The following is a 24,876-nucleotide window of genomic DNA, read 5'->3' on the forward strand; positions in this document are numbered from 1 at the left end:
TGCGCGCGGCCTGGGGCAACCCGGGCCACAGGGGCAGGAAAGTGAGGGCCCAGGTCGGCCCGGGCGTGCAGGGGCCCCGGGTTCGCAGCGGCGGCCGCGGCAGCGATAGCGGCACTAGCAGCAGCGGGAGTGCCGGGTTGAGCTGGGAAGCCGATGGCGGCGGCGGCTGCGGCTCCGATTCCTCGCTGACTGCCCGTCCGCCCTCCTGCATCGAGCGCCATGTTACCGAGCCAAGCTGGGGCCGCGGCGGCTCTGGGCCGGGGCTCGGCCCTGGGGGGCAGCCTGAACCGGACCCCGACGGGGCGGCCGGGCAGCGGCGGCGGGACTCGTGGGGCTAACGGGGGCCGGGTCCCCGGGAATGGCGCGGGGCTCGGGCCCGGCCGCCTGGAGCGGGAGGCTGCGGCAGCGGCGGCAACCACCCCGGCGCCCACCGCGGGGGCCCTCTACAGCGGCAGCGAGGGCGACTCGGAGTCGGGCGAGGAGGAGGAGCTGGGCGCCGAGCGGCGCGGCATGAAGCGGAGCCTGAGCGAGATGGAGATCGGTATGGTGGTCGGTGGGCCCGAGGCGTCGGCGGCGGCCACCGGGGGCTACGGGCCGGTGAGCGGCGCGGTGAGCGGGGCCAAGCCGGGTAAGAAGACCCGGGGCCGCGTGAAGATCAAGATGGAGTTCATCGACAACAAGCTGCGGCGCTACACGACCTTCAGCAAGAGGAAGACGGGCATCATGAAGAAGGTACCAAGTCGGCGGGCTGGCTGGCCCCGGGGCCCGGGAAGGGTGGGGATGCGCAAGGGGAGCCCGGGAGGACGGCAGAGCCGAGGCGGAGGTGAGAGGCGGCGAGTCCGCAGGAGGTGTGTGGGAGGGGATGGCTCCTGCCCGGGGAGGGCCGAAGGGGAGGGGCCGCCGGGGAAATGTGGGGAGAGGGGAGATCCCGCGAACGCCGGGAACCTTGGGGAAAGGCGCAGAGGTGGGAGTGACCGGCGCGAGAGAGGAAGAGGGCCCTTGCTGAGTGGAGGTTTGAGGAGCGGTCATGGGAGGCTGCGAGGCTGCCGGGGAGGTGGATAATGAGAAGCCGGGATCAGTAGGTCCAGTGCACTCCGGTGTTCGGAGGAGGGCGCCGGAAAAGCAGGGAGCAAACGAGAAGGTATGGAGGTGAGGAGGCTGGAGCTGCATGACAACAATGAGCGAGCATGTGTGGGAGGAAATGGGCACCACGAGAGTAGTGCTGGTTGGAAGGACAGGCAGGGTTAGGGACCAGGTAAGGGAGCGGGGCAGGAGAACTGGTGCTGCCCTGAGCAGCAGGAACCTAGTCCCGCACCGGCTGTGAGTGTTCCATGGCATCCGCTGGGAACCACATGCTCCTGGCAGGACCCGCTGCAGAATCTCCTGCCGTTAGGACAAGTGGGGTTTCCAGCCCTAGGGAGAATCTATGCATGGATGGGGTTTGGGGGAAATCAGGGAGGCTTGCAGAGGTACCTAGGAATTCCTCTTCTGCCAGCCAGTGAAAAGTGGTGAGGAAAGGAGTCATTTTGGAGTGTAGATGATAAGGGAAGGGATGAAAGCAGAAGAATTGGGAGACAAGTAGCTGGATCCTTGGGAACACTGGCTGGTGTTTATTTCTGTCCCATGTAGAAACCGGAGCTGCTTCCAAGGTGGTTCGTAGAACTTTGTTGGGAGAGTATGGCATCTGTGGGGCCATCCTTGAAGGTCCCCTTCCTGGGCTCATGGCAGGATGTTTAGTGCTAATCTAGGTCTCGTCTCCCCTCACTCCAGACACTGTTGTATCAATGTCCCTTGTCACTTGATCATCAGTGGAGAAGGTTGTGGGGGGAGGTAATTAATGAAGGAAAATTCTCTTCTCCCCTTCCGTAACCTTCTTCCCAAGGCAAAGTAAAAAAGGCAGTAAAGTATTACAAGACAACAGGAGAAACTAGGCTATGGCAACAAGTTGGAGCCTGTGCAGTTTCTGGAAAGAAACATGGGACAGTTGGAGCTTAAGTGGTCCCTTATCACTAATGTACAAATTCCAGTGTGATAGGTAGGGATCCGTCCTGGTCCCTGTGACAGTGAGAATGGTTGAGGCTCCGGGACTTTCCAGGCACTAAGCTGCGTTGGGAGCAGCTATAGCTGAGTCCTTCCGTATCCCCTGAGGTTATATGTTCCATCACTGGGAGGCTATTACTGTTTGCTTGGGGTATCTTCAGGTCAGTGGGGCTGCTCCTCAAAGGAGGAGCATTGGTAGTTTTGCTGCTTCCAGAGATCCTGATAGGACACCCTGCCCCCAGAATCACTAGAGACGAAGGTCATTATGGGAATGGGGGAATGACATCACTGTATATATTTTTTTCCAACTTCTCAAAGAAGGTAGAGATAAAAAGTTTGCTGACCTGCCCATCTCCGTCCTCACCCCTCAGGCCTATGAGCTGTCCACGCTGACAGGGACACAGGTGCTGTTGCTGGTGGCCAGTGAGACAGGCCATGTGTATACCTTTGCCACACGAAAACTGCAGCCCATGATCACCAGTGAGACCGGCAAGGCACTGATTCAGACCTGCCTCAACTCTCCAGACTCTCCACCCCGCTCAGACCCCACAACAGACCAGAGAATGAGTGCCACTGGCTTTGAAGAGACAGATCTCACCTACCAGGTGTCGGAGTCTGACAGCAGTGGGGAGACCAAGGTGTGTTTGCGTTGCCTATGTGAGAGGAGGGAAGGGAGGGGGGTCCCTCTCTCTTTCTGGCCCAGGGCAGGTGGATAGGTACCCACTGATGTGGAGTGGAGCCGGATTAACGACCCTTGTCCTAGGGGACAGGTGTCCATCCTCACTTTCCTGATAGAAGACCGGCCCCCTAGATAAGCGGGCGGCCTCCGTGCCCATATAAGGCCGGCTCGGGCTCCACGCCGGCCTCCCGCCCGCAGCCCGCCTGCCTGGCAGGGCCTTTGCATTCCTCCCGCCAGCTGTCTCCCCGCTAGGGGCGGGGGTGTAGCTTAGCCCGGCCCTCCGGGCTTGGTCGCCAGGGAGTAGAAAGGGAGCACTCCGGTTCCAGGGTCCTGAGAACCCAGCACTCTTAGCAGGCGGGCTAGTTGACTGGACCGGGGACTACCTTACAAGCCAGCCGCCTGCCCTTTCAGGGTGTTGGGGGCCTGGGCAGTTAGGGAACGCATTTGCCTGCTGCTAGGGATGCCTGCGCTGTTACTCCTCCCCCTTCCTTTTCCCGGTAAGGAGAGGGGGTGGGGCTTCCTCCCTTGCTGTCTGGGGAGCTCCACCTTCCGGGTGGCACTTAACTGACTGGCCAATGGGAGGAAGCGGTACTGTTTGCCTTAGCAACGCCTCCGCCAATCAAGGGTCTTGGGCCCAGCTGCCAAGCAAACGTCTCGTGCTGACCCACCCCCCCAGCCTTTGAGCTTCTGGTTGACTCAGTTCGGGTCTGGGCTTGGTGGCTTGGTTCTCAGTTTCCTCCTTCCCCTTCTAAGAAGGAAGTCTTCCTGAGGAGAGAGTCAGTGCTGTAGGCTCCCCGCTCTCTTAGTGGCATATCATCTGTAATAATTTTTAAACTTTTATAACAGTAGGGCTCATTTATTCCCAGGAAATTTTGTTGGATGAGTACATTCTTTTGGTAGTTTACATCTTGGGTGTTTGACATATAGTGTGTCATTGCCAGACCCTCAAGATCTCTCTCAAACTCTAAGTTCCCTGAGAAACTCTCAGTTCATATCTCAGAAGCCTGACAAATTAGAACTGGAAGAACTCTTAAAGAAAACATAGCAGCCCAGCCCCCTTATGCTTATAGAAGAAGAAAACCGAGGTTCAGAAAAGGGGAGTGGTTATTTCAGGGTCACTTAGATGGTCATTACCAGAGCTAGGAACAGACTTTGGTGTCCTGACTCCCCAGCCAATGGGATTATCACAGTCAACTGGAGCAGAGGACTCGGGATTATAATGATGAAAATGATAATCATCATCATAAGAGCAGCAAGTATTTATATTTTTTTTATGTGCCAGGTACTGTTTTCTAAGTGATTTACATATGCTAACCTACTTAATCCTTAAAGCAACCTAAGGGGTAGGTATTATCCTCCTTTTACCGATAGAAAACTGTAGCTGAGTATATCAATAACTTACCCAAGAGTGAGGCATCAGGTAAATGTGGCGCTGGGATTTGAACCCAAGCTCACTGGTTTCAGTCTGGGTTCTCAGTCCACACAAAACTTCTGCAAAGGCAGGGTCTGGTAGAGGCTCATTGCTTCATCTTTACTCTGGGTATAGGACACACTGAAGCCGGCGTTCACAGTCACCAACCTGCCGGGTACAACCTCTACCATCCAAACAGCACCTAGCACCTCTACCACCATGCAAGTCAGCAGCGGCCCCTCCTTTCCCATCACCAACTACCTGGCACCAGTGTCTGCTAGTGTCAGCCCCAGTGCTGTCAGCAGTGCCAATGGGACTGTGCTGAAGAGTACAGGCAGCGGCCCTGTCTCCTCTGGGGGCCTTATGCAGCTGCCTACCAGCTTCACCCTCATGCCTGGTGAGTCACGAGGGGAAGGGAGAGATTCGTCCTCTCTGGGGCAAATCAAGCATGCTAAGAGTGTGTTTAGGGCTGGCACCAAGAGAACCTCTTTCCCTGCTCAGAAGGAAGGTGAATAGGGGCCAGAGCCTGAGAGAAGCCTCTTATGTCCCGTTGGCAGGCATACCTCTGCCCACTGAGACCCCTGCTGTCCTTGTCAGTAAGTTTCAACCGTATATTCTGGCCCTGTCTAGCTACCCCAGCCCCGTGCCCCTATTGCCACAGGGCAGTAGACGTTTCACCACTTCCTGCCTTGACTGGAAGGCAGATCATGTCCTTGATGGGTTATTGCCAGCTCTTGGGTCAACTGAGGAAAAGAGAGGCAAGGCCCAGGGCAGGAGGAGGAGGGATGGGCAAGAGCAGAGTGTGGAAGCCCCCAGAGGGGAGATTCGGGCATGAAGGGCCTCTTTGGCTTCCAGGAAAGATAGTGACGGGAGTTGGAGACCAGTGTGCCAGACCCTGGGACTGGGGTGTCCATGGGTACTTGGTGGAGGTGGCAATTGGGTGGGACAGAGCACAAATAAGACTGTGTTTCGCAGGTGGGGCAGTGGCCCAGCAGGTCCCAGTGCAGGCCATTCAAGTGCACCAGGCCCCACAGCAGGCGTCTCCCTCCCGTGACAGCAGCACAGACCTCACGCAGACCTCCTCCAGCGGGACAGGTATAGCTTGCAGCCCTGTCACCCTCCCTCCCTGCCTTCCCCCACGAGGCCTAGCAGTAGGTGCCCAACAGTAACCCTCCTATAACTAAAGTCAAGGGATTTCTTAAAGTGGAGATTGAGGCTTTTGGCCTAATAATTATGGGAAAGTCAGGTGAGGATGACTGAGTTTTGAATCCCGCCCTGCAGTGGGCTGTGGATTCCAGAAGAAAATTAGGGACCATTGATGCTACCTTCTCATTCAGATGAGGAGCCTGAGGCCTAGAAATAAGAAGTTACTTGCTCAAAGACACGTTTGCTTAATTATCAAGAAGGACTTAGAGAGCAATTTTCTCTTTGTGTGAGGGTCTTACAGGTTTTGAGTAGCCACAGTTACCCTCAGGTATCTCTAGACATTTTTTTTTTTTTTTGAGACGGAGTCTCGCTCTGTCGCCCAGGCTGGAGTGCAGTGGCCGGATCTCAGCTCACTGCAAGCTCCGCCTCCCGGGTTTACGCCATTCTCCTGCCTCAGCCTCCCGAGTAGCTGGGACTACAGATGCTCGCCACCTCGCCCGGCTATTTCTTTTGTATTTTTTACTAGAGACGGGGTTTCACCGGGTTAGCCAGGATGGTCTTGATCTCCTGACCTCGTGATCCGCCCGTCTCGGCCTCCCAAAGCGCTGGGATTACAGGCTTGAGTCACCGCGCCCGGCCTCTCTAGACATTTTAGAAATGATGAGATACTCTGAAAATAAAGTTAATTTTAAGTTCTTATTATTTATAACCTTATTACTCAAAGTGTGGCCTGTGGACTGGGAACACCCAGCATTACCTGGGAACTTGTTGGAAATACAGAATATTGAGTCTTACCCCAAACCTACTGAATCAGAGTCCAAGGTTTTTTATTTTTTTTTTGAGACAGAGTCTCGCTCTGTCGCCCAGGCTGGAGTGCAGTGGCGCGATCTTGGCTCACCACAAGCTCTGCATCCCGGGTTCACGCCATTTTGCTGCCTCAGCCTTCCGAGAGCTGGGACTTAAAGGCGCCCGCCACCATGCCCAGCTAATTTGTTTATATTTTTGGTAGAGACGAGGTTTCACTGTGTTAGCCAGGATGGTCTCGATCTCCTGACCTCATGATCCACCTGCCTCGGCCTCTCAGAGTGCTGGGATTACAGGCGTGATCCACTGCGCCCAGCCCAGAGTCTGTGTTTTAACAAGATTCCCATATAATGCACATTAACATTTGAGAAGTGCTTGTTTGAAAGGTGAATTTGTTAGCTGTGCATTAAGAAGGAGGGAGAATGAAAACAAATAAAAAATAAGATGTTAGAGTTCCCTAAAAGGGGAGTATCTGAGTTTTCTGAGAGTAGGTCAGTCATAATCTTTGTTTTTCCCAAGATTTGGGACTTAGAGAATTCAGCAGATAGACAGTTGAATAGTACAATGTGATAGGATACAATTAAAGATTGATGCTGTTGTGTTCAAGAAAAAATAGGCTTTTCTTAGTTGATGATGGAGCGGAGGAATAGTCGTGTCTAGCTTCTGACCTGGGAAATGGCAAGAGGGCTCTGGGGGCCTGGAATTCCTAGGGAATGGGAGATATCAATAGGGACCAGTACCGAGCTGACACATGTCTGTGTTTGCCAGTGACGCTGCCCGCCACCATCATGACGTCATCCGTGCCCACAACTGTGGGTGGCCACATGATGTACCCTAGCCCGCATGCGGTGATGTATGCCCCCACCTCAGGCCTGGGTGATGGCAGCCTCACCGTGCTGAATGCCTTCTCCCAGGCACCATCTACCATGCAGGTGTCCCACAGCCAGGTCCAGGAGCCAGGTGAGTAGAGGAACAGGGCTAAGGAAAGGAGGACCGTTTCCTTCCTTATACACACACACACACGCACACACACGTATGCACTGATGCCTACAAATATTTCTACCCAAATACAACACAGACTTGGATGCTTACATACACATTTGGACACCCATGCACACTTGAACACTCACACCCACATGCACCCTCAGACACTGGCACCCTTTCCCTTGGCCTCTTACATCTGAGACTCCCCCGGTCACTTGTGCATTTGTCACCACTCCTCTAATATCTGGAAGTTTCAACAAACAATTTGAGTATCTCCTGTGGTTTTCCAATGTAGGTGGCGTCCCCCAGGTGTTCCTGACAGCATCATCTGGGACAGTGCAGATCCCTGTTTCAGCAGTTCAGCTCCACCAGGTAGGCAGGGATATCTTTCACCCCATCCCAGATAGCCACTTCTTTGTCTTGACCTTGGGGGATCCTGTTACCAGTTCATCAAAGCCAAAATCCCTAGCCTGGAAGCCCATCTGCTTTTCTGCTCAGGCCGGTGGTTGGCAGGCAGGGAAGCCAGGGGAGCCTGAGCTGGCTGGCCAGTCCCTGCCTCTCCTCATTCACCCCCTTCCCTCCAGATGGCTGTGATAGGGCAGCAGGCCGGGAGCAGCAGCAACCTCACCGAGCTACAGGTGGTGAACCTGGACACCGCCCACAGCACCAAGAGTGAATGATCCGCCCGCCGCCCTGGACAGATGGCCCAAGGGACGGCACCACTTATTTATTGTTGCCTTTTCACGTTTTCTTTATACACACGTTGACGGGCCGCAGGAGGGAGGCGGGGAGGAGGAACGGGCAGCCACAGGACTGAGCCCTCTCACTCCAGCCAAAGAAATGGGCCTGCCTGCCTCCACCCGTCCTCCCTCAGCCTCCCCTTCTTCCCGCCCCACCTCCCATTTCTGTTGCTGGAGGGGCCATCCTCCTTCCTGGGACCCCCTCGCCAGCTTGGCTCCATGTTTGCCATGAGTATTAGCTTACCCAATGGGACCGTGCCCTGCCTCCCCACACACAGGCCTTCTGTGGGGCTGGGCACTGTGTCCTCCTCTGAAGAAGCAGTTGGGGCCCTCTTGCTAGCCTCCTTGCTGACCCCAGGTCAGCCCTGTGTCTGCCACAGGCTGGGTCAAAAGAGCCCTGCCCCTGCCCCTCAGGGGGCCAGCTGGGGAGACAGGGGCTTCTTCCCTCACACTGCTGCCCTCTGCCCCTTCAGTTCCTGAGTAGCTGGGCCTGTGCACTGGGCAGGTTCCTGGGGCTGCCTGCCCTGCCTTGCCGCTCCCCTTGGACCTCCAGGGGATCCTGGGTTGGAGGGAACCACCAGCGTTCCCTTCTCCCCCTTGTCTTCCCCCCTCTCCTCCCAGCTGCTTTACTTAAAGTTGATTTTGAACTTTTTATTTGAGGAGACGAAGTGAAAACAAATCTATAAATATATATTTTTAAAATATTTAACTTTTTTTTATGGCGTTTTTCTCGTCCCCCTCCCTGCCCAAACTCCCCTTCCCTGGGGAGCCCAAGGGCTCCCCAGAACTGGCTGGGCCCCTGGGGGCAGAGCCACCCCACGAGCTCGGGGTCCGCCAGTGTGTGGGGGAGATTCTGGGTTTGCCCAGTCCTGGGTTGTTTCCAGGAGAAAGCCGGGGGAGGGGCCCTCAGGCCATGCCCCAACGGGGTGGGGAGGGTGACCCACAGCTCTGGGCCTCTTTTTGCCCTTTAGGGCTGTTGCTAGGGAGAGGGAAGAGGGAGACCAAATGTCGGGGTGGGGGTGGGAGGGTGTCAGGCGGAGGCAACTGACTTCATTTGTGCCACACGCATGGGCATTGCAGCCTTGTGCTGTCCCAGGCCTGCAGCTGCCTGGGGCCCAAGTTGCAGTGAGCAGGGTGGGGTCTGGGAGGGGGTGAGAGGCAGGAATGGGGGTCAGAAGAAGTGGGAGCAGCTCTTGGGCTGAATGCAGCCAAAGGGGAGCCAGAAATGGGCAGCTCTCCCAGGGAGTGAGCAGCTACTGTAACTTTTTTAAATTAAGACAAAAAGCCTTGAAGAAAATGAATTTATTTTTCTAAGTGTAACCTCAGTATTTATGTAATTTGTACAGGGGCCATGCCCCACCCCCCTCCTCCCCCTTTGGGGTAGACCTTGAGGGTGGGCCAGCATAGGGGGGAGGGTCTTTTACCCTGTGTCAGAGCCTACCTTCACCACCTATATCCAGAAAGGGAGCTTTTTCAGAAACGGGGCAGCAGTGGGGTGAAATTTTCTTAACCCCAAGACTGCCTTCAGTAGGAACAAGCTGGCTTCTGTGATTAGGTGAAGGGGTGGGGGAAGATTTTACGCACAGCCTAGTTATCAAGGGGATGATTTGCCGACATGTTTGAGAACCCCCTAACCTCTAACCCTCATTGCTGTCTTGCCCCAGTTTGGGGTGCCAAGATGGAAGTCACCTTTCTGGGCTTTCTCCTGGAGATAGCTGGGGCTTATGGGTGGCTTTCAAGGCTGGGGCATGGCAAATCAGGGGCCAGAGAGCAGGGGAGCTTGGGACTCAGGTCTGTAACTGCCCAGCCCCTTTTCTCTGCTCTTGTTTCACTCCACCACCACTCACTCACTCCCTACTCCCCCACCCATGGGAGGAGACCTTTGATGAATTCTTCCTCTCCTTCCCACAGAAGACAGACCCCGTGAGTGAATCAGGCAAAGTGCTTATAATGTGTGTTGTGTGAGCGTGGCCTTGGGAGGACATACGTGTGTCAGGGATGAGTTGAGGTGGCATTTTTATGTGCAGCGACCCTTGGTGTTTCCCTTCCTCGGTGGCTCTGGGGTATGTGTGTGTGTGTGTGCCTGAGTGTGTGTGCGTGAATGTGAGTGTGTATGTCAGTGGTTTCTACTTCCCCTGGGATGCTGACCCAGGAATAGTGGACATGGTCACAGTCCTATGTACAGAGCTTTCTTTTGTATTAAAAAAAAAATACTCTTTCAATAAATGTATCATTTTTGTGCACAGACTGTGGGGTCTTTGGCTCTGTTTTTCTACTTAGGGAGGGACGGGGGTATGAACGCGAGGCAAACTACTAAAATTGCTGCTCTGAGTAGCGAACCGGGCTGCTTGATGAGAACGGTAATGCTAAGGTGTGCTTTGGGCAGTTTAATTCTATACGATTTAATTTAAGGAATGTTTTGCGGGGGGCCGCGGACCTTCTCCCTGTGCGTGGTTTTGCTAGGTGTTAAGGCCAACGCAGAGGAGCAATTATAATTAACAGGAAAAGTGACACAACTAATTCAAAGCATTGCTAAAGGGTTTGGGAAACTCATGGGCACGTGACCTACTGAAAAGTCAGAAAGGACAGCCTTAAGGTGGGAGTGTGCGTTACTATGTTTCGTCAGCATGATCGCTGTGATGGGAGAGGGAGGATTAGGAGAGCCGACCCAGTGAAGAGGAGGGGGCTTCTTCCTGCTAAGAGAGGAGCAACGTGACCTCGATCCCGGGCTCCGCCGGGAGCGCGCCCCCACGACCCTCTCCCCATACAGCCGCCGCGGTAGCACGCATGCTCCACTAGCGCGCTGTTCCGCCACGCTCGGCGTGGGCCGCGGTGGGACCCGTAGGTGCCTGGCCGTGCGTGCAGTCGCCGTGTGACCCGGAAGGGAGCTCTGAAGAGGCGGGGCCAGGACGGCGGGACCGGCCGCTGGGTCCCAGCGAGGGCTGAGCCGGGCGGTGGGAGGTGAGAGGAGAGTTCTGCGCCGACCCGGTCCCTCCCCTTCTCCTGTCTCCTCCCCGGTTCTTTAGCCACTGTCCATGGGGCTGACGAAGGGAACGAGGTCTTGCTCTCTGAGATTCACTGGATCTTTTCAGCTTCTTTGAGCCGCGCCCCCAAACATCCTCCCCCCTCCCCCCAACCTGTTCCCTCTGCAGTGCTGGCCTCCTCCACGGCTCTGCAAGCTTGGGCTTGACCTTGCTATCTGCTGGTCTCATCCCTGCGTCCAGACCTCACCCCCACACCTCAGTTCACTGTTGCTCTCCTAGGCCCACATTACATCCCCCCACCTCCTCCTATCCGATTGTTTTACTTCCCCCTGCTGCTAATCAGTTGCCCGCTGGCACATCGCTGGTTACCATCCAGGCTTGCCCCCCATCCTAAGTGGACCCCTACTTCCATTGAGGTCCACATCCTTCTTTCTCCCTCCTCTTCACTTCTACTCTAATCTTCTGTCCCTGTACCCCAACATGGCCCCTGCCCTGACCACCCATATCTTCATCTGGGTTTACCTTCTTCCATTCTTATTCTCACTATTCCCTGTTGCTCCTGCACTGCTTCATATCACTCGTATCTTTCCTGATCATTCCACTCCCATTTATAATCGGTCTTAATAACTTTGCATTTATTTGATGACTCCCCTACCTTCTCCATCTAAGAATAATAATAGATTATGTTTACTGAACACTCATGTGCTAGATGCTGTTCCAAGTGCTTTACATACATGATGTTTTTTAAATTCATGAAGTAACTATGAATATTACTACCATCTTGCAGAAGAGGAAACAAGCTCAGAGGTTAAGTAACTTGTTCCAAACTATGCAGACAGTGAGACAAAGAGCCAGAATTCAGAGTCACATTTATCTGACACTAAAATCTCTGAATATTGCTTCTTTCCTGACCTCATTTCCTACCTTTAACCCAGTGATTGCCACCTCTATCTTATCTGCCTGACTTACTTAGATCTTTACCATACATACAGCATAAGTGCAGGGTGGGACCTGGTCATCTTTCCCATCATTTTATCTGGTCCCTAGGGCCCTCCCCCTTTCACAAGACTTGAAAACACTTTTCCTATCCAGTCATTTGCCCCAACATCCCAGCCTTTTGTCATCTCTGTTCTCTGTATCTGCCATGGCCCACCCTTTACATCCACCTTGCAGCTTTACTCTGTCATTTATGCTCCTTGTTGTGCCCCTCCGCTGTCCTACTTTTCCTCACATGTTCTGACCCCACTGCCTCTCATGCTGCTGTGCTTCCTGTCCACCCATGTCATCCTTCTAAGTCCTAATCTGTAACCCTCAGCCACCCTGCTATCCTGCCTAAACTATCTTGCTTAACTGTCACTGCTTATTGTTACCTTGCCTATTATTCTTTTCATTATCTTTTTGTAAACTCCCCTTCCTCCCTTCCTCCCTTCCTCCCTTCCTTTCTTCCTTTCTTCCTTTCTTTTTTGACAGAATCTCGCTCTGTTGCCCAGGCTGGAATGCAGTGGTGCGGTCTTGGCTCACTGCAACCTCCGCCTCCTGGGTTCAAGTGATTCTCCTGCCTCAGCCTCCTGAGTAGCTGGGACTACAGGCATATGCTACCACACCTGGCTAATTTTTGTATTTTTAGTAGAGATGGGGTTTCACTGTGTTGACCAGGCTGGTCTTGAACTCCTGACCTCGTGATCTGCCCACCTTGGCCTCCCAAAGTGCTGGGATTATAGGCGTGAGCCACCGGGCCCAGCCAACTCTTCCATTTCTTAAATCTCTTCATCCCCTCACTGTCTTCACTCCATTCTCCTTCTGTTATAAATCCCAAAGTATGTTCAGCTATTTATTCCATCCTATTTTTTGCCTTTTCTGTTTGGCCTCCTAAATTCTACCATGCAGCCTACCGATCACCACCCACCTTCTCTGTGTCTCAAGATTCCACCCCCTCTGTATTTTTTTTTATTTTCTCATACTGCCTTATCTTTCTCCTTATGTATCCCAGGAGGTCAGGATGGTTGGGGAACGGTATGCTGGGGACCTCATGGTGCCTTTAGGGCCTCGGCTGCAGGCATATCCTGAAGAACTCATTCGACAGAGGCCTGGGCATGATGGGCATCCTGAATACCTGATCCGATGGAGTGTCCTGAAGTGTGGGGAAGTGGGCAAAGTGGGTGTGGAAGAAGGCAAAGCAGAGCACATCCTCATGTGGCTGTCAGCTCCTGAGGTCTACGCCAACTGCCCTGGGCTGTTAGGTGAGCGGGCACTATCTAAGGGACCTCAGCACGAACCAGCTGGGGTTTCAGGAAGCTTTCCTCGAGATCCAGGAGGCCTGGATGAAGTGGCAATGGGAGAGATGGAGGCTGATGTGCAGGCGCTGGTACGCAGGGCAGCCAGGCAGCTGGCAGAAAGTGGGACCCCAAGCCTCACGGCTGCTGTGCTCCACACCATCCATGTGCTCAGTGCCTACGCCAGCATCGGGCCCCTCACTGGTGTCTTCAGGGAGACAGGAGCCCTGGACCTGCTCATGCACATGCTGTGCAATCCTGAGCCTCAGATCCGCCGGAGTGCAGGCAAAATGCTGCAGGCTCTGGCAGCCCACGATGCTGGTAAGAGACAGCCAGGGAAGAAGGAAAACAATGGAGAAAATGGGGCCACAGGGAGTAAGAACAGAAAGAGGAGAGATTTCCTAGCTCTGTAAGAACACCTAGTATTTGGTGAATATCAATTTGATGCAAAGGAAAAATACAGATTCATAGGCTATTTCAGGTATATAAAGAGGCTAAAATGATAGCCTCTGGCTTATCTGTTCATTCTCAGTGCATTGACCAGAGAAGAGAATAGGATTTATCTGTATTTTTGAAACTGGATTGAGATTTATTAGTTGGTTTTGAAATCAATTTGGTGGGTTACAACCAACATTTTTTAAAAAACTTAAGTCATTAGTGTGTAGCACTTAGTAGGGGTAAATTTTGTACCATAAAATATGTTTCAGTTATATGTATGTATGTTTGTAACAGGTTACCATGTAAAACATATTTCTTGCTGTAAGTCTTAGTAACAAAGTTTGAAAGCCTCTGGGATAGGAGATAGAATCTAGGAAAGGCAGGGAGAAAGTACTGGGGATTGAGGAGAAGATACGGATTGGGTATGGATTACAGGGAGTCGGGCTCACGTCCTTCTGTCACTGAGCCAGCAAGATGGCATCGAGCAGCACATGGATTTTGACAGTCGCTATACATTGCTGGAGCTGTTTGCAGAAACCACATCCTCTGAAGAACACTGCATGGCCTTTGAGGGCATTCATCTGCCTCAGGTACACTACCAGCTGTAGGGAAATGCTGTGTACAAGGGCTGAGGCATTATTTCTGAAAACGTGGTTCAGGACTGAATGTTAGCACCAGAGCCATCTGGGAACTTGTTAACATGAAGGTTCATGTCCTCCCTCTCAGCCCCTCTCCATTCAGAATTTCTGAGATGAGAACCCAGAAATCTGTGTCTTAAGACACTCCCTGTGCCTTTCTTACACAAATCAAAGTTGGAGAACTACAGGCCTGGGGAGAAGGCCTTTATATTTTTCTGTAGAGGAGGATACTGGGGGGAAAGGGAGAGGCTAAAGCCAGGAAGAGATGAACCTGTCCCAAGTATTGTGTCTTACAGATCCCAGGAAAGCTGCTCTTCTCCTTGGTGAAGCGCTACCTTTGTGTCACCTCCCTCCTGGATCAGCTGAATAACAGTCCAGAGCTGGGAGCTGGAGACCAAAGCTCCCCATGTGCCACAAGAGAGAAAAGCCGGGGACAGCGGGAGCTGGAGTTCAGCATGGCTGTGGGCAATCTCATCTCTGAGCTTGTGCGGAGCATGGGCTGGGCCCGGAACCTCAGCGAACAGGGCATGTCACCTCCCCGGGCAACCCGGTCCATCTTTCAGCCCTACATTTCAGGCCCCAGCCTTTTACTCCCCACCATTGTCACCACCCCCAGAAGACAAGGGTGGGTCTTCCGCCAGCGCTCTGAATTCTCCAGCCGTAGTGGCTATGGAGAATATGTGCAGCAGACGCTGCAGCCGGGGATGCGAGTGCGGATGCTGGATGATTATGAGGAGATCAGTGCTGGGGATGAGGGCGAGTTCCGGCAGAGCAACAACGGCATTCCCCCTGTGCAGGTGGGCAGCACATGGTGGTGAGACACTGTTGGGAGTTTATTTGGGGTGGAGTATAGCTGGGACTTCATACAGCGGACTCCTGCAGGCCACCCAAGAAGAAACCCCCTTGGGGAATTGGAATGATACAAGGGGGTTGGCATTTGCGGGGGGTGCATTTGGAGGGCTGAGAAAATCTGGCAGGGTGTGGGGTGTGGGTGGACTGTAAGTTCATGGGAGACTCACCCAGGAAGCAGAACTGATAAATGGAGATACCTCCCCACCACCACCAGTGGAAGAGGCTAGGAAGGAGTGTGGAAGCAGAGAACATCATGGTTAAGAAGAGGCAGGGCCCACTCCTGATAAAGGAAGGAAGCCTTTTGCCATATGGGAGTTTTTCCAGGCTTAGCCAGCTGTGTATGTGAGGGTGCGCCCCAAATCTATGCTTGGGCATGTCCTTTCAAGCCTTCACAGGCCAAGGCTCAGATGGTTGAGCCTTCTCTATTCTGCCCTCTTTCTTCCTCCCTCATACCAGGTTTTCTGGCAGTCGACAGGCCGCACTTACTGGGTGCACTGGCACATGCTGGAGATCCTGGGCCCTGAGGAAGCCACTGAGGATAAGGCTTCAGCAGCTGTGGAGAAGGGGGCAGGGGCTACTGTGTTGGGCACAGGTGAGCCTAAGAGGGGACATGGATAGCATGTCTCTGAACAGAGGAGTAGTGACTGGGATGAAGCCACTTCTGACCAGGAGCAGTCCTAGGGGTCCAGAAACGGACCCCATTCCTGAGGGGTGCTGATCCCCACCATGCCTGTGTCCTCAGCATTTCCCTCCTGGGACTGGAATCCTATGGATGGGCTCTACCCTTTGCCGTACCTCCAGCCCGAACCTCAGAAGAATGAGAGAGTGGGATATCTGACCCAGGCTGAATGGTGGGAGCTGCTTTTCTTTATCAAAAAGTTGGACTTGTGTGAGCAGCAGCCAATTTTCCAGAATCTTTGGAAGAACGTGGATGAGGTATTATAGGCCTGAGATACCTGGGGATTTTCTAGTAGGGTTAGAGGTGGGATTCTCTAGAGGGAGTTTCAGATAGGGGATACCACTAGGGGGAGGCTGGAGCTAGAGGTTAGAGTTAGGAGAAGTCCTGCTGGGGGGTGGAGGCAAGTGCTGTGAGGGTTTAGTATGTAGAAGGTGTGGGGGCGTGGTGGGGAGTGATCACCCTTCCCGTTACTGACCCCAAGACCTTTGTGTCTGCTTATCTCTTAAACGTATACCCCTTCTGTTGACAGACCCTGGGTGAAAAGGCCCTAGGTGAGATCTCTGTGTCCGTGGAGATGGCTGAGAGTCTGCTGCAGGTTCTCAGTAGTCGATTTGAGGGCAGCACTCTCAATGACCTGCTCAACTCCCAGATCTACACCAAGTATGGGCTGCTGTCTGATGAACGAAGCAGCTCGTCTACTTCACGAAATCACTCCTGTACCCCAGATCCAGAAGAGGAGTCCAAGTCAGAGGCCAACTTCTCAGAGGAAGAGACTGAGTCCCCCAAAGCAAAGGCCGAGGCCCCTAAGACAGAGGCTGAGCCCACCAAGACAAGGACTGAGCCCCCCATGGCACAGAGTGATTCGCAGTTGTTTAACCAGCTTCTGGTGACTGAGGGGATGACCCTGCCCACTGAGATGAAGGAGTCAGCTAATGGTGAGTCAGGTTCTGGGAGGAAGCAATTGGAACAGGTCCTGGGTGGTCTCAGTAGAAGAAATGGATAGTCAGGATCGAAGGAAAACCATGGAAGGAGGTCATTTTTGCAGGGGAAAATGCCTTGGAACCATGTGTCCATCTTCTTCCTTTTGACCTTGATTGTATTTAATTAACCAGCGCTCCCTTCAGTATCTCTGGAAAAGGAGGGTCCTTTTTCTGTGGTGTCTTCATCTCCTTTGTTTGATCATTAGATCCCTGACACAGAATTGGAAAACCATGCAAGCTGCAGTAGCCGATAATGTATTTAAATATTGGTAGGATAACTGGGCTTGACTTTAAAGACTTCTAACTTCAAGGTGCCACAGTTCTTTTAGCCATTGCCTTTTCCCACCAATTTCAGAAATGGCCAGAGCCTTGCGGGGTCCCGGTCCTCGCAGCTCCCTGGATCAACATGTGGCAGCGGTCGTGGCCACTGTGCAGATATCCAGCTTGGACACAAACCTGCAGCTTTCAGGGCTCTGTGCCCTCTCTCAGGCTGTGGAGGAGGTCACTGAGCGGGATCACCCTCTGGTCCGTCCTGACAGATCACTGAGGTTAGCATATTGGGGAGGGAAGAGGTTTTGGTTGAAGCTGTAGGTAAAGGATGGTGGTAGAGGGGAAGGAGCTTTGAGATCACGAATTAGAAAAGCTGGGGATGAGGGAAGGCTCAGCCTGAGGAGCAGCCGAGCAGGAAGGAAGGTTGGATGTTTTAATGGCTCGTATTCTTGGAGCACTTCTGTTATGCCAGGCACTATGCTAGTATTTTTTTTTTTTTGAAACGTAGTCTTGCTCTGTCACCCAGGTTGGAATGCAGTGGCCGGATCTCGGCTCACTGCAAGCTCCGCCTCCCGGGTTTACGCCATTTTCCTGCCTTAGCTGGGACTACAGGTGCCCACCACCTTGCCCGGCTAGTTTTTTGTATTTTTTAGTAGAGACGGAGTTTCACCGTGTTAGCCAGGATAGTCTCGATCTCATGACCTCGTGATCCGCCCGTCTCGGCCCCCAAAGTGCTAGGATTACAGGCTTGAGCCACCACGCCCGGCCAGTGCTAGTATTTTACGTGCATTCTCTCATTAAATCCACCTAACATCGGAGGAAACGTTGGTAATATTTATCCTATTGTATGGGTGAGGAAACTGAAGCTTAGAGAATGTAAGTAACTTGCTTAGAGTTTTACAGATAGCAGAGCCAGGATTCAAACCTAGGTCTTTTTGGCTCTAGAACTGGAGTTTTTTTCTCTTTCTTTTTCTTTTTTTTCGTCCCTTACTTTTTTTTTTTTTTTAACACATTAAACCTTAAAACCTACTTTATTTTAAAAGTTTTTTCTACTTTTATTTATTTAATTAATTTATTAATTTATTTTTGAGACGGAGTCTTGCTATGTCGTCATGCTGGAGTGCAGTGGTGCGATCTTGGCTCACTGCAACCTCTGCCTCCCGGGTTTGAGGGATTCTCCTGCCTCAACCTCCTGAGTAGCTGGGATTACAGGCACGTGCCACCATGCCCAGCTAATTTTTGTACTTTTAGTAGAGACGGGGTTTCACCATGTTGGCCAGGATGGTCTCAATCTCCTGACCTCATCATCTGCCCGCCTCGGCCTCCCAAAGTGTTGGGATTACAAGCGTGAGCCACCACGTCCAGCCCTCTACTTTTAAATTATACAAATAACACGCAACGTATTCTCATTTTATTTATTTATTTATTTTTATTTATTTCCTTGTTTTTGAGACACAGTCTCACTCTGTCACCCAGGCTAGAGTGCAATAGTGTGATCTTGGCTCACTGCAACCTTTGCCTCCTAGGTTCAAGCAGTTCTTATGTCTCAGCCTCCCAAGTAGCTGGGATTACAGGTGCCCACCACCATGCCTAGCTAATTTTTGTATTTTAGTAGAGACGAGGTTTCACCATGTTGGCCAGGCTGGTCTCGAACTCCTGACCTCAGATGATCCAGCCTCCCAAAGTGCTGGGATTACAGGTGTGAGCCACCATGCCCAGCTGGATTCTCGTTTTAAAAGATCTGAAGAATGTAAAAACATAGGAAGGCCGAAGTCCTTTCTCACCACTGTTAATCAGTCTACTATATCCTATAGATTTGCATTTGTAATTGTGTGTTTCGAAATAGAGCATTTTCTGAGTCTGTGCTTTAGTCTGTGTAATCACATTCTACATGGTTCTACAACTTTTTTTTTTTTGCCCTCACTCAGTGCCTTAGAGGGCTTTCCATATCAGTCTGCGTGGAGCTGCCTCATTATGTTTATTGCTGCATAGGACCCTGCAGTGTGGTTATCTCCAATTTCAAGTGCAGTGTTCTAATGGGTCTGTTTTTCCTTAACATCTGCCAACACTGAATATTGTCTTGTTTTTAAATCTGTCTAATTGGCAGCATTTTAAATGATTGGTATCTCTTTGTTTTAGTTACCTAGTTCTGGTAAAGTTAGGCATATTTGCATACATTTGTTCTGTTTTTTTTTTTTTTTTCCTGTAAATATTCTGTTCTTATCCTTTGCCCACTTTTTAATTGGATCTTTGCCTTTTTTAATGTATTTATAGGAATTTTGGTTATTCCTTTGTTATTTATGTTCCAAATATTTTGCTTGTCTTTTTTTTTTTTTTGAGACGGAGTCTAGTTCTGTCGCCCAGGCTGGAGTGCAGTGGCGCGATCTCGGCTCACTGCAAGCTCTACCTCCTGGGTTCACGCCATTCTCCTGGCTCAGCCTCCCGAGTAGCTGGGACTACAGGCGCCCACCACCGCGCCCGGCTAATTTTTTGTATTTTTAGTAGAGACGGGGTTTCACTGTGATCTCGATCTCCTGACCTCGTGATCCACCCGCCTCAGCCTCCCAAAGTGCTGGGATTACAGGCGTGAGCCACCGCGCTTGCTTGTCTTTTAAAAAATCATATTAGCTTTATTTTGTGGTTATAGAATAATACATACTCAGAGTAAAAAAGTTAGAAAATTATTAAAATAAAAATTATCTGATCATATTCAAGTGAGATTGACAGAAAAAAATCTGAAAGCCATTAAGGCAGAGACAATCACTGTTAACATGTGGGTAAACATCCTTATATATTTCTGTATCTATTCATATGTATTACCCATGTATATTGTCTAGTATATAAGAAATCATGGCCATGGAAGGGGATATGTATTTAAAGCCTATTTCACACTGTTGTCATTATAAAACTTCTTAGAAAAGATAGATTAAAAGCAGAACTTTCTCAGTACCTTTATTTGCCTTCTTTCCCAGAAGTTCTCCTTCTGTGTTTTTTCCCCTCATAGTTCCCAAGCCACCTCCTCAGTTGGCGTCGCTGTCACTGTTAAGCAACAGTCAATACCTGCTATTTTCTCTCCTGACCCTCACCCTGATCTAGGGACTCTAGAGGCACTTCTTCCTCGTCTCTTAGATCAGCATTTCCACTGGCACCTTTGTCTAGCTCCTGCGCTTGTCTCGTAATTTTGTGTATAGTGTTTTTTTCATCATGCTAGAGTTTCAGACTGTTTGTTGCTACATTTTTCAGCTTTTTTATGGCTTCTAGACTTTGTGTCCTACTTAAAAAGATCTATTCTGTTCCGGGATTATAAAAATATTTCCCTATATTTTCCAAAAATACCCATGATTTTGTATTTTTAAAATTCATTTAAAAATTAATTTGCAGTTTATTTTTGCAAATGTTGTGAAGTAGAGCTCCAGCTTCAGTGTTTTCATATGGATAGCCAGGTATCTCTAAATTGCATTGTGTGTGTGTGTGTGTATATGTGTGTTTTGTTTTGTTTTTTTTTTAGAGACAGGGTCTCAGTCTGTTGACCAGGCTGGAGTGCAGTAGCAAGATCACATAGCTCACACAGCCTCAAACTCTTAGCCTCTAGCAAACCTCCTTCCTTATCCTCTCAAGTAGCTGGGACTACAGGAATGAGCCACCACACCCAGCTAATTTTTTTTTTTTTTGTAGAGATGGAGTCTCACTATGTTGCCCAGGCTGGTTTCAAACTCTTGGCCTCAAGCAATCCTCCCACCTCAGTCAACATTACCTTTTGTTTAATTAGTTATTTTGAGACAGAGTCTTGCTTTGTCGCCCAGACTGGAGTGCAGCGGTGCAATTCTTGGCTCACTGCAACCTCCGCCTCCTGGGTTCGAGCGATTCTCCTGCCTCAGCCTCCAGAATAGCTGGGATTTCAGGCCCACGCCACCATGCCTGGCTAAATTTTGTATTTTTAGTAGAGATGGGGTTTCACCATGTTGGCCAGGTTGGTCTCGAACTCCTGGCCTCAAATGATCCAACTACCTCAGCTTCCCAAAGTGCTGGGATTACAGGTGTGTGTCACTGTGCCCACACAACATTATATTTTAAATGGTTTTTCCTTTTTTTTTTACTGGCTTGTATACCACCCTTATCTCTCATCTATTGATCTATTTAGCTACCCTATATCAGTTCCAGGGTTGCAGTTATTACAAGTTTATATTTATATTTTGATAATAATAGGCAAGTCTACCACTTTTTTTTTTTTTTTTTTGAGACAAGGTCTCACTCTGTCAACCAGGCTGGAGTACAGTGACATGATCACAGCTTGCTGCTGCCTCGACCTCCTAGGCTCAGGTGATCCTCCCACCTCAGCCTCGCAAGTAGCTGAGACTACAGGTACAGGCCACTATGCCAGATAATTTTTTGTAGAGATGGAGTTTTGCCATGTTGCCCATGGCAAAAGCCATGGGCTCAAGCGATTCGCCCACCTCAGCCTCCCAAAGTGCTGGGAGTACAGTCATGAGCTCCTGCGCCTGGCTACCACTATTTTTTTCTGAACATTTCCAAGGCCTGGATCTGCCTGTCACAGTGTTTTTAAAAACATTTTAGGCCAGCACTTTGGGAGGCCAAGGCAAGTAGACTGCTTGAGGCCAGGAGTTCGAGACCAATCTGGCCAACATAGCGAAACCCCATCTCTACTGAAAAACAATACAAAAAATTAGCAGGATGTGGTAACACGCACCTGTAGTCCCAGCTACTCGAGAGGCTGAGGCTTGAGAATCACTTGAACCTGGGAGGTGGAGGTTGCAGTGAGCTGAGATTGTGCCACTGCACTCCAGCCTGGCAACAGAGCAAGACTCCATCTCAAAAACAGACAAACAAAACCACCTTTTAGGCATTTTGATTAGCATCACTTTGAATTTATAGATTTATTTGAAAAGATGAGCCAGAGTTTGTAAACATTTTTTCTACTGCCTCCTTCATTAGTTGAGGAGCCACAGGCAGTTTGGCTGCAGAGGGGAGGGGATTGGGGTGAGACTGGAGCAAGGAGAGCAGGTTTGGGTGGGGCAGAGAGGATGGACTAGCTCTCGGTGGATGGGATTGGTTAGGGAATCCGATGATGCCATGGCTGGGAGGTCAGGCAAGACTCCTTGGGATGGGGAGCCCCAGTGTCTCTTCTCTTGTCAGAGAGAAGCTAGTGAAGATGCTGGTGGAGCTGCTGACCAACCAGGTGGGAGAGAAGATGGTGGTGGTGCAGGCCCTGCGCCTCCTTTACCTGCTCATGACCAAGCACGAGTGGCGACCGCTCTTTGCCAGGGAGGGTGGCGTCTATGCTGTACTGGTCTGCATGCAAGAATATAAGACTTCTGTCTTGGTGCAGCAGGCTGGGCTGGCGGTGAGTACATTGGGCCTGGTGGGAGAGAACAGTGGGCAAGACAGGCAGATTGGGGACTACTGATCTTGAGGAAATACTTTGGTGCTTCAGACCAGTGAGTAGATTTTGGAATGGAAAGATGGAGATGGATTTAAGAGTTTGATCCGGACATTCTTGGGGATTGAGTGTTTGGAAAAAGGAAAAAGGGAGTTTTGGAGTTATTTTTGGTGGAGACAGGATCTTGCTATGTCGCCCAGACTGATCTTGAACTCCTGGGCTCAAGTGATCCTCCCACCTCAGCCTCCCAAAGTGCTGAGATTATAGGCATGAGCCACTGTGCCAGGCCAGGAGGCTTTTTGTTTGTTTGTTTGTTTGTGACAGAGTCTCTCTCTGTTGCCTAGGCTGGAGTGCAGTGGCGCTGTCTCAGTTCACTACAACCTCCACCTCCTGGGTTCAAGTGATTCTCTTGCCTCAGCCTCCTGGGATTACAGGCATGAGCCACCATGCCCGGCCCAGGCCAGGGTTAAGAATGACTCCCAGGTGTAAAATTAAGCAGCAGGGTTGCATGAAGTGGCCGTTTACTGAAAGAGAATGTGGCAGGAGGAGGAGATATGGGGAGAAGGTCAGGAGTTGAGTTTTCAGGTATGTTGAGTGTTCCTGCCTTTTTAGTTATGATTAGGTGTCTGGTTAAAAACTAATTTTCTAGATGTGACCAAAAAGTTTTTTTTTCTCCTCTTTTATCCAAGTGGCGCCCTTATGTAGAAAATACTCTGTTACTAGATTTGGGTAAAACAAAGCCAGCATTGCCATTGCCCAGAGAATCGGGAAGGAAGGCCCTTATCCAGAGTAGCTTACAGAAGAATTGGCTTACTGGTTACTCCAGACAGAAGTGCTGGCCGGTAGGGTGGTGCAGGCAGAAGAGCTCTGTATAGCCTGAGGGTTCCTGAGGGAGACAGGCAGGCTTTGGCCAGAGCAGTTCTGAGAATGTATTCCAGTAGTATAATGGCAGCAGCATGAACGGGAGCACATGTCCTCTTAGAGCGGGCTGTCCTGGGAGAGGCCAGGAGGCTCCCTTCCATTACCTTCCCTCCTGTTCCCTCTCCTCCTGTCCCCTCCCCTCCCGTCCTCTCTCCTCCTGTCTCCTCCCCTCCCCTCCCCTCCTCCCCTCCCTCCCTCCCTCCTCCCCCCCCCTCCCTCCCTCCCTCCCTTCCTTCCTTCCTTCCTTCCTTCCTTCCTTCCTTCCTTCCTTCCTTCCTTCCTTCCTTCCTTCCTTCCTTCCTTCTTTCCTTCCTTCCTTCCTTTCCTTCCTTTCCTTCCTTTCCTTCTTTTTTTTTTTAACGGAGTCTTGCGCTGTCGCCCAGGCTAGAGTGCAGTGGCGCGATCTCAGCTCACTGCAACCTCTGCCTCCCAGGTTCAAGCGATTCTCCCATCTCAGCCTCCTGAGTAGCAGGGATTACAGGTGCGTGCCACCATGCCCAGCTTAATTTTTTGTATTTTTAGTAGAGACGGGGTTTCACCATGTTGGCCAGGATGTCTTGCTCTCCTGAGCTCATGATCCTCCCGCCTCGGTCTCCCAAAGTGCTGGGATTACAGGTGTGAGCCACCACATCCAGCCTGGGGGTACTTTTCTTTATGGGACCAAGAGCAGCCAGTCATTCATAGTCTAGACCATCATGCTCAAAGAATTCCCTGATCCTCTGAAATTACATGACCAAAACATAGCAATTGCCATCCACTATAGATCATGGCAAAAAAAATAAATAAATAAAAATGGCTGGGTGTAGTGGCTCACGCCTGTAATTCCAGCGCTTTGGGAGACCAAGGTGGGTGGAACACCTGAGGTCTGGAGTTCAAGACCAGCCTGGCCAACATGGTGAAACCCTGTCTCTACTAAAAACACAAAATTAGCCGGGCATGATGGTGCATGCCTGTAATTCCAGCTACTTGGGAGGCTGAGGCGAGAGAATTGCTTGAACCCAGGACAGGGAGGTTGCTGTGAGCTGAGATCGCGCCATTGCACTCCAGCCTGGGTGACAGAGTGAGACTTCATCTCAAAAAAATCTTGCCCTGAAATAAAATTATGTCATCTTGTTAATAACTTAAAGTCTACAGAACTCAGCTAACTGGGGCAGGGTGGTGTAACTACAGGGAGAAAGCTTCATTGAGAAGTAGAAGTCTTGGAGGGTCCAGGCCTTACAAGAGGGATTGTCCTGAGAATTATTTCTAGCCCAGTCCATCTCTCGTGGGTTTCTTGTAGAAAATCAACCCTTTCACCAGGAGAGACAATTTCTGCTGTGATTGTGCAGTATCTATTTTAATTTAATTTTTCTCTATAGTCCCAGCAAACAGGTTTACACGTTACAATAATTTTTCCTATAATGCCAACCACTGCCTGTGAGACAACCAGGAAGTCTTGTCTAGAAGGGCTGGATACTGGCTAAGGCCAGGAGACACAGGTTTTGGAGACTTGGCGTATAGGTGGTAATTGAAGCAATGGGAATGAACCTGGTTGCCTCAGTGTGGGTGAGTGCAGAGTCCAGAGAAAGGGGACAAGGAACCTCAGTTCCTTGGGGCAAAGGAACACCAGAGAGGTAGGAGAAATGCCAGGAGGATGTGA

At 51.0% G+C, this 24,876-nt stretch overlaps 2 protein-coding genes across 6 annotated transcripts in view; both read left to right on the plus strand.

Moving 5' to 3' along the window:
* The first annotated feature begins 219 nt into the window (after nucleotides 1-219).
* On the plus strand, nucleotides 220-10,052 carry SRF (serum response factor). Of its 2 annotated transcripts, none has more exons than XM_007972496.3 (7): nucleotides 220-732; nucleotides 2,412-2,678; nucleotides 4,266-4,527; nucleotides 5,106-5,225; nucleotides 6,849-7,040; nucleotides 7,360-7,436; nucleotides 7,649-10,052. In XM_007972496.3, the coding sequence occupies exons 1-7, from the start codon at nucleotides 220-222 to the stop codon at nucleotides 7,742-7,744; spliced, it is 1,527 nt and encodes a 508-aa protein (XP_007970687.1). In that variant the 3' UTR covers nucleotides 7,745-10,052. The 2 variants fall into 2 exon arrangements, with proteins under 2 accessions (XP_007970687.1, XP_037862037.1); XM_038006109.2 differs by lacking the exon at nucleotides 220-732 and adding an exon at nucleotides 981-1,141.
* Nucleotides 10,053-10,660: 608 nt separating this feature from the next.
* CUL9 (cullin 9) overlaps nucleotides 10,661-24,876 on the plus strand; it is a 44,546-nt gene continuing 30,330 nt past the window's right edge. For 2 of the 4 annotated variants that reach the window (XM_007972498.3, XM_073005999.1), the window contains exons 1-9: nucleotides 10,661-10,765; nucleotides 12,779-13,382; nucleotides 13,935-14,089; nucleotides 14,434-14,934; nucleotides 15,446-15,581; nucleotides 15,732-15,925; nucleotides 16,198-16,603; nucleotides 17,004-17,196; nucleotides 22,073-22,280. In XM_007972498.3, coding sequence (XP_007970689.2) covers nucleotides 12,788-13,382; nucleotides 13,935-14,089; nucleotides 14,434-14,934; nucleotides 15,446-15,581; nucleotides 15,732-15,925; nucleotides 16,198-16,603; nucleotides 17,004-17,196; nucleotides 22,073-22,280 — 2,388 coding nt within the window. In that variant the 5' untranslated portion in view covers nucleotides 10,661-10,765; nucleotides 12,779-12,787. Of the gene's footprint in view, nucleotides 10,766-12,778; nucleotides 13,383-13,934; nucleotides 14,090-14,433; nucleotides 14,935-15,445; nucleotides 15,582-15,731; nucleotides 15,926-16,197; nucleotides 16,604-17,003; nucleotides 17,197-22,072; nucleotides 22,281-24,876 lie in introns of those variants that run through there. The other 2 variants (XM_073006000.1, XM_073006001.1) reach the window with 2 other exon arrangements.

Source organism: Chlorocebus sabaeus, chromosome 17, assembly GCF_047675955.1.
Source record: "Chlorocebus sabaeus isolate Y175 chromosome 17, mChlSab1.0.hap1, whole genome shotgun sequence".
Taxonomy (NCBI): Eukaryota; Metazoa; Chordata; class Mammalia; order Primates; family Cercopithecidae; genus Chlorocebus; species Chlorocebus sabaeus.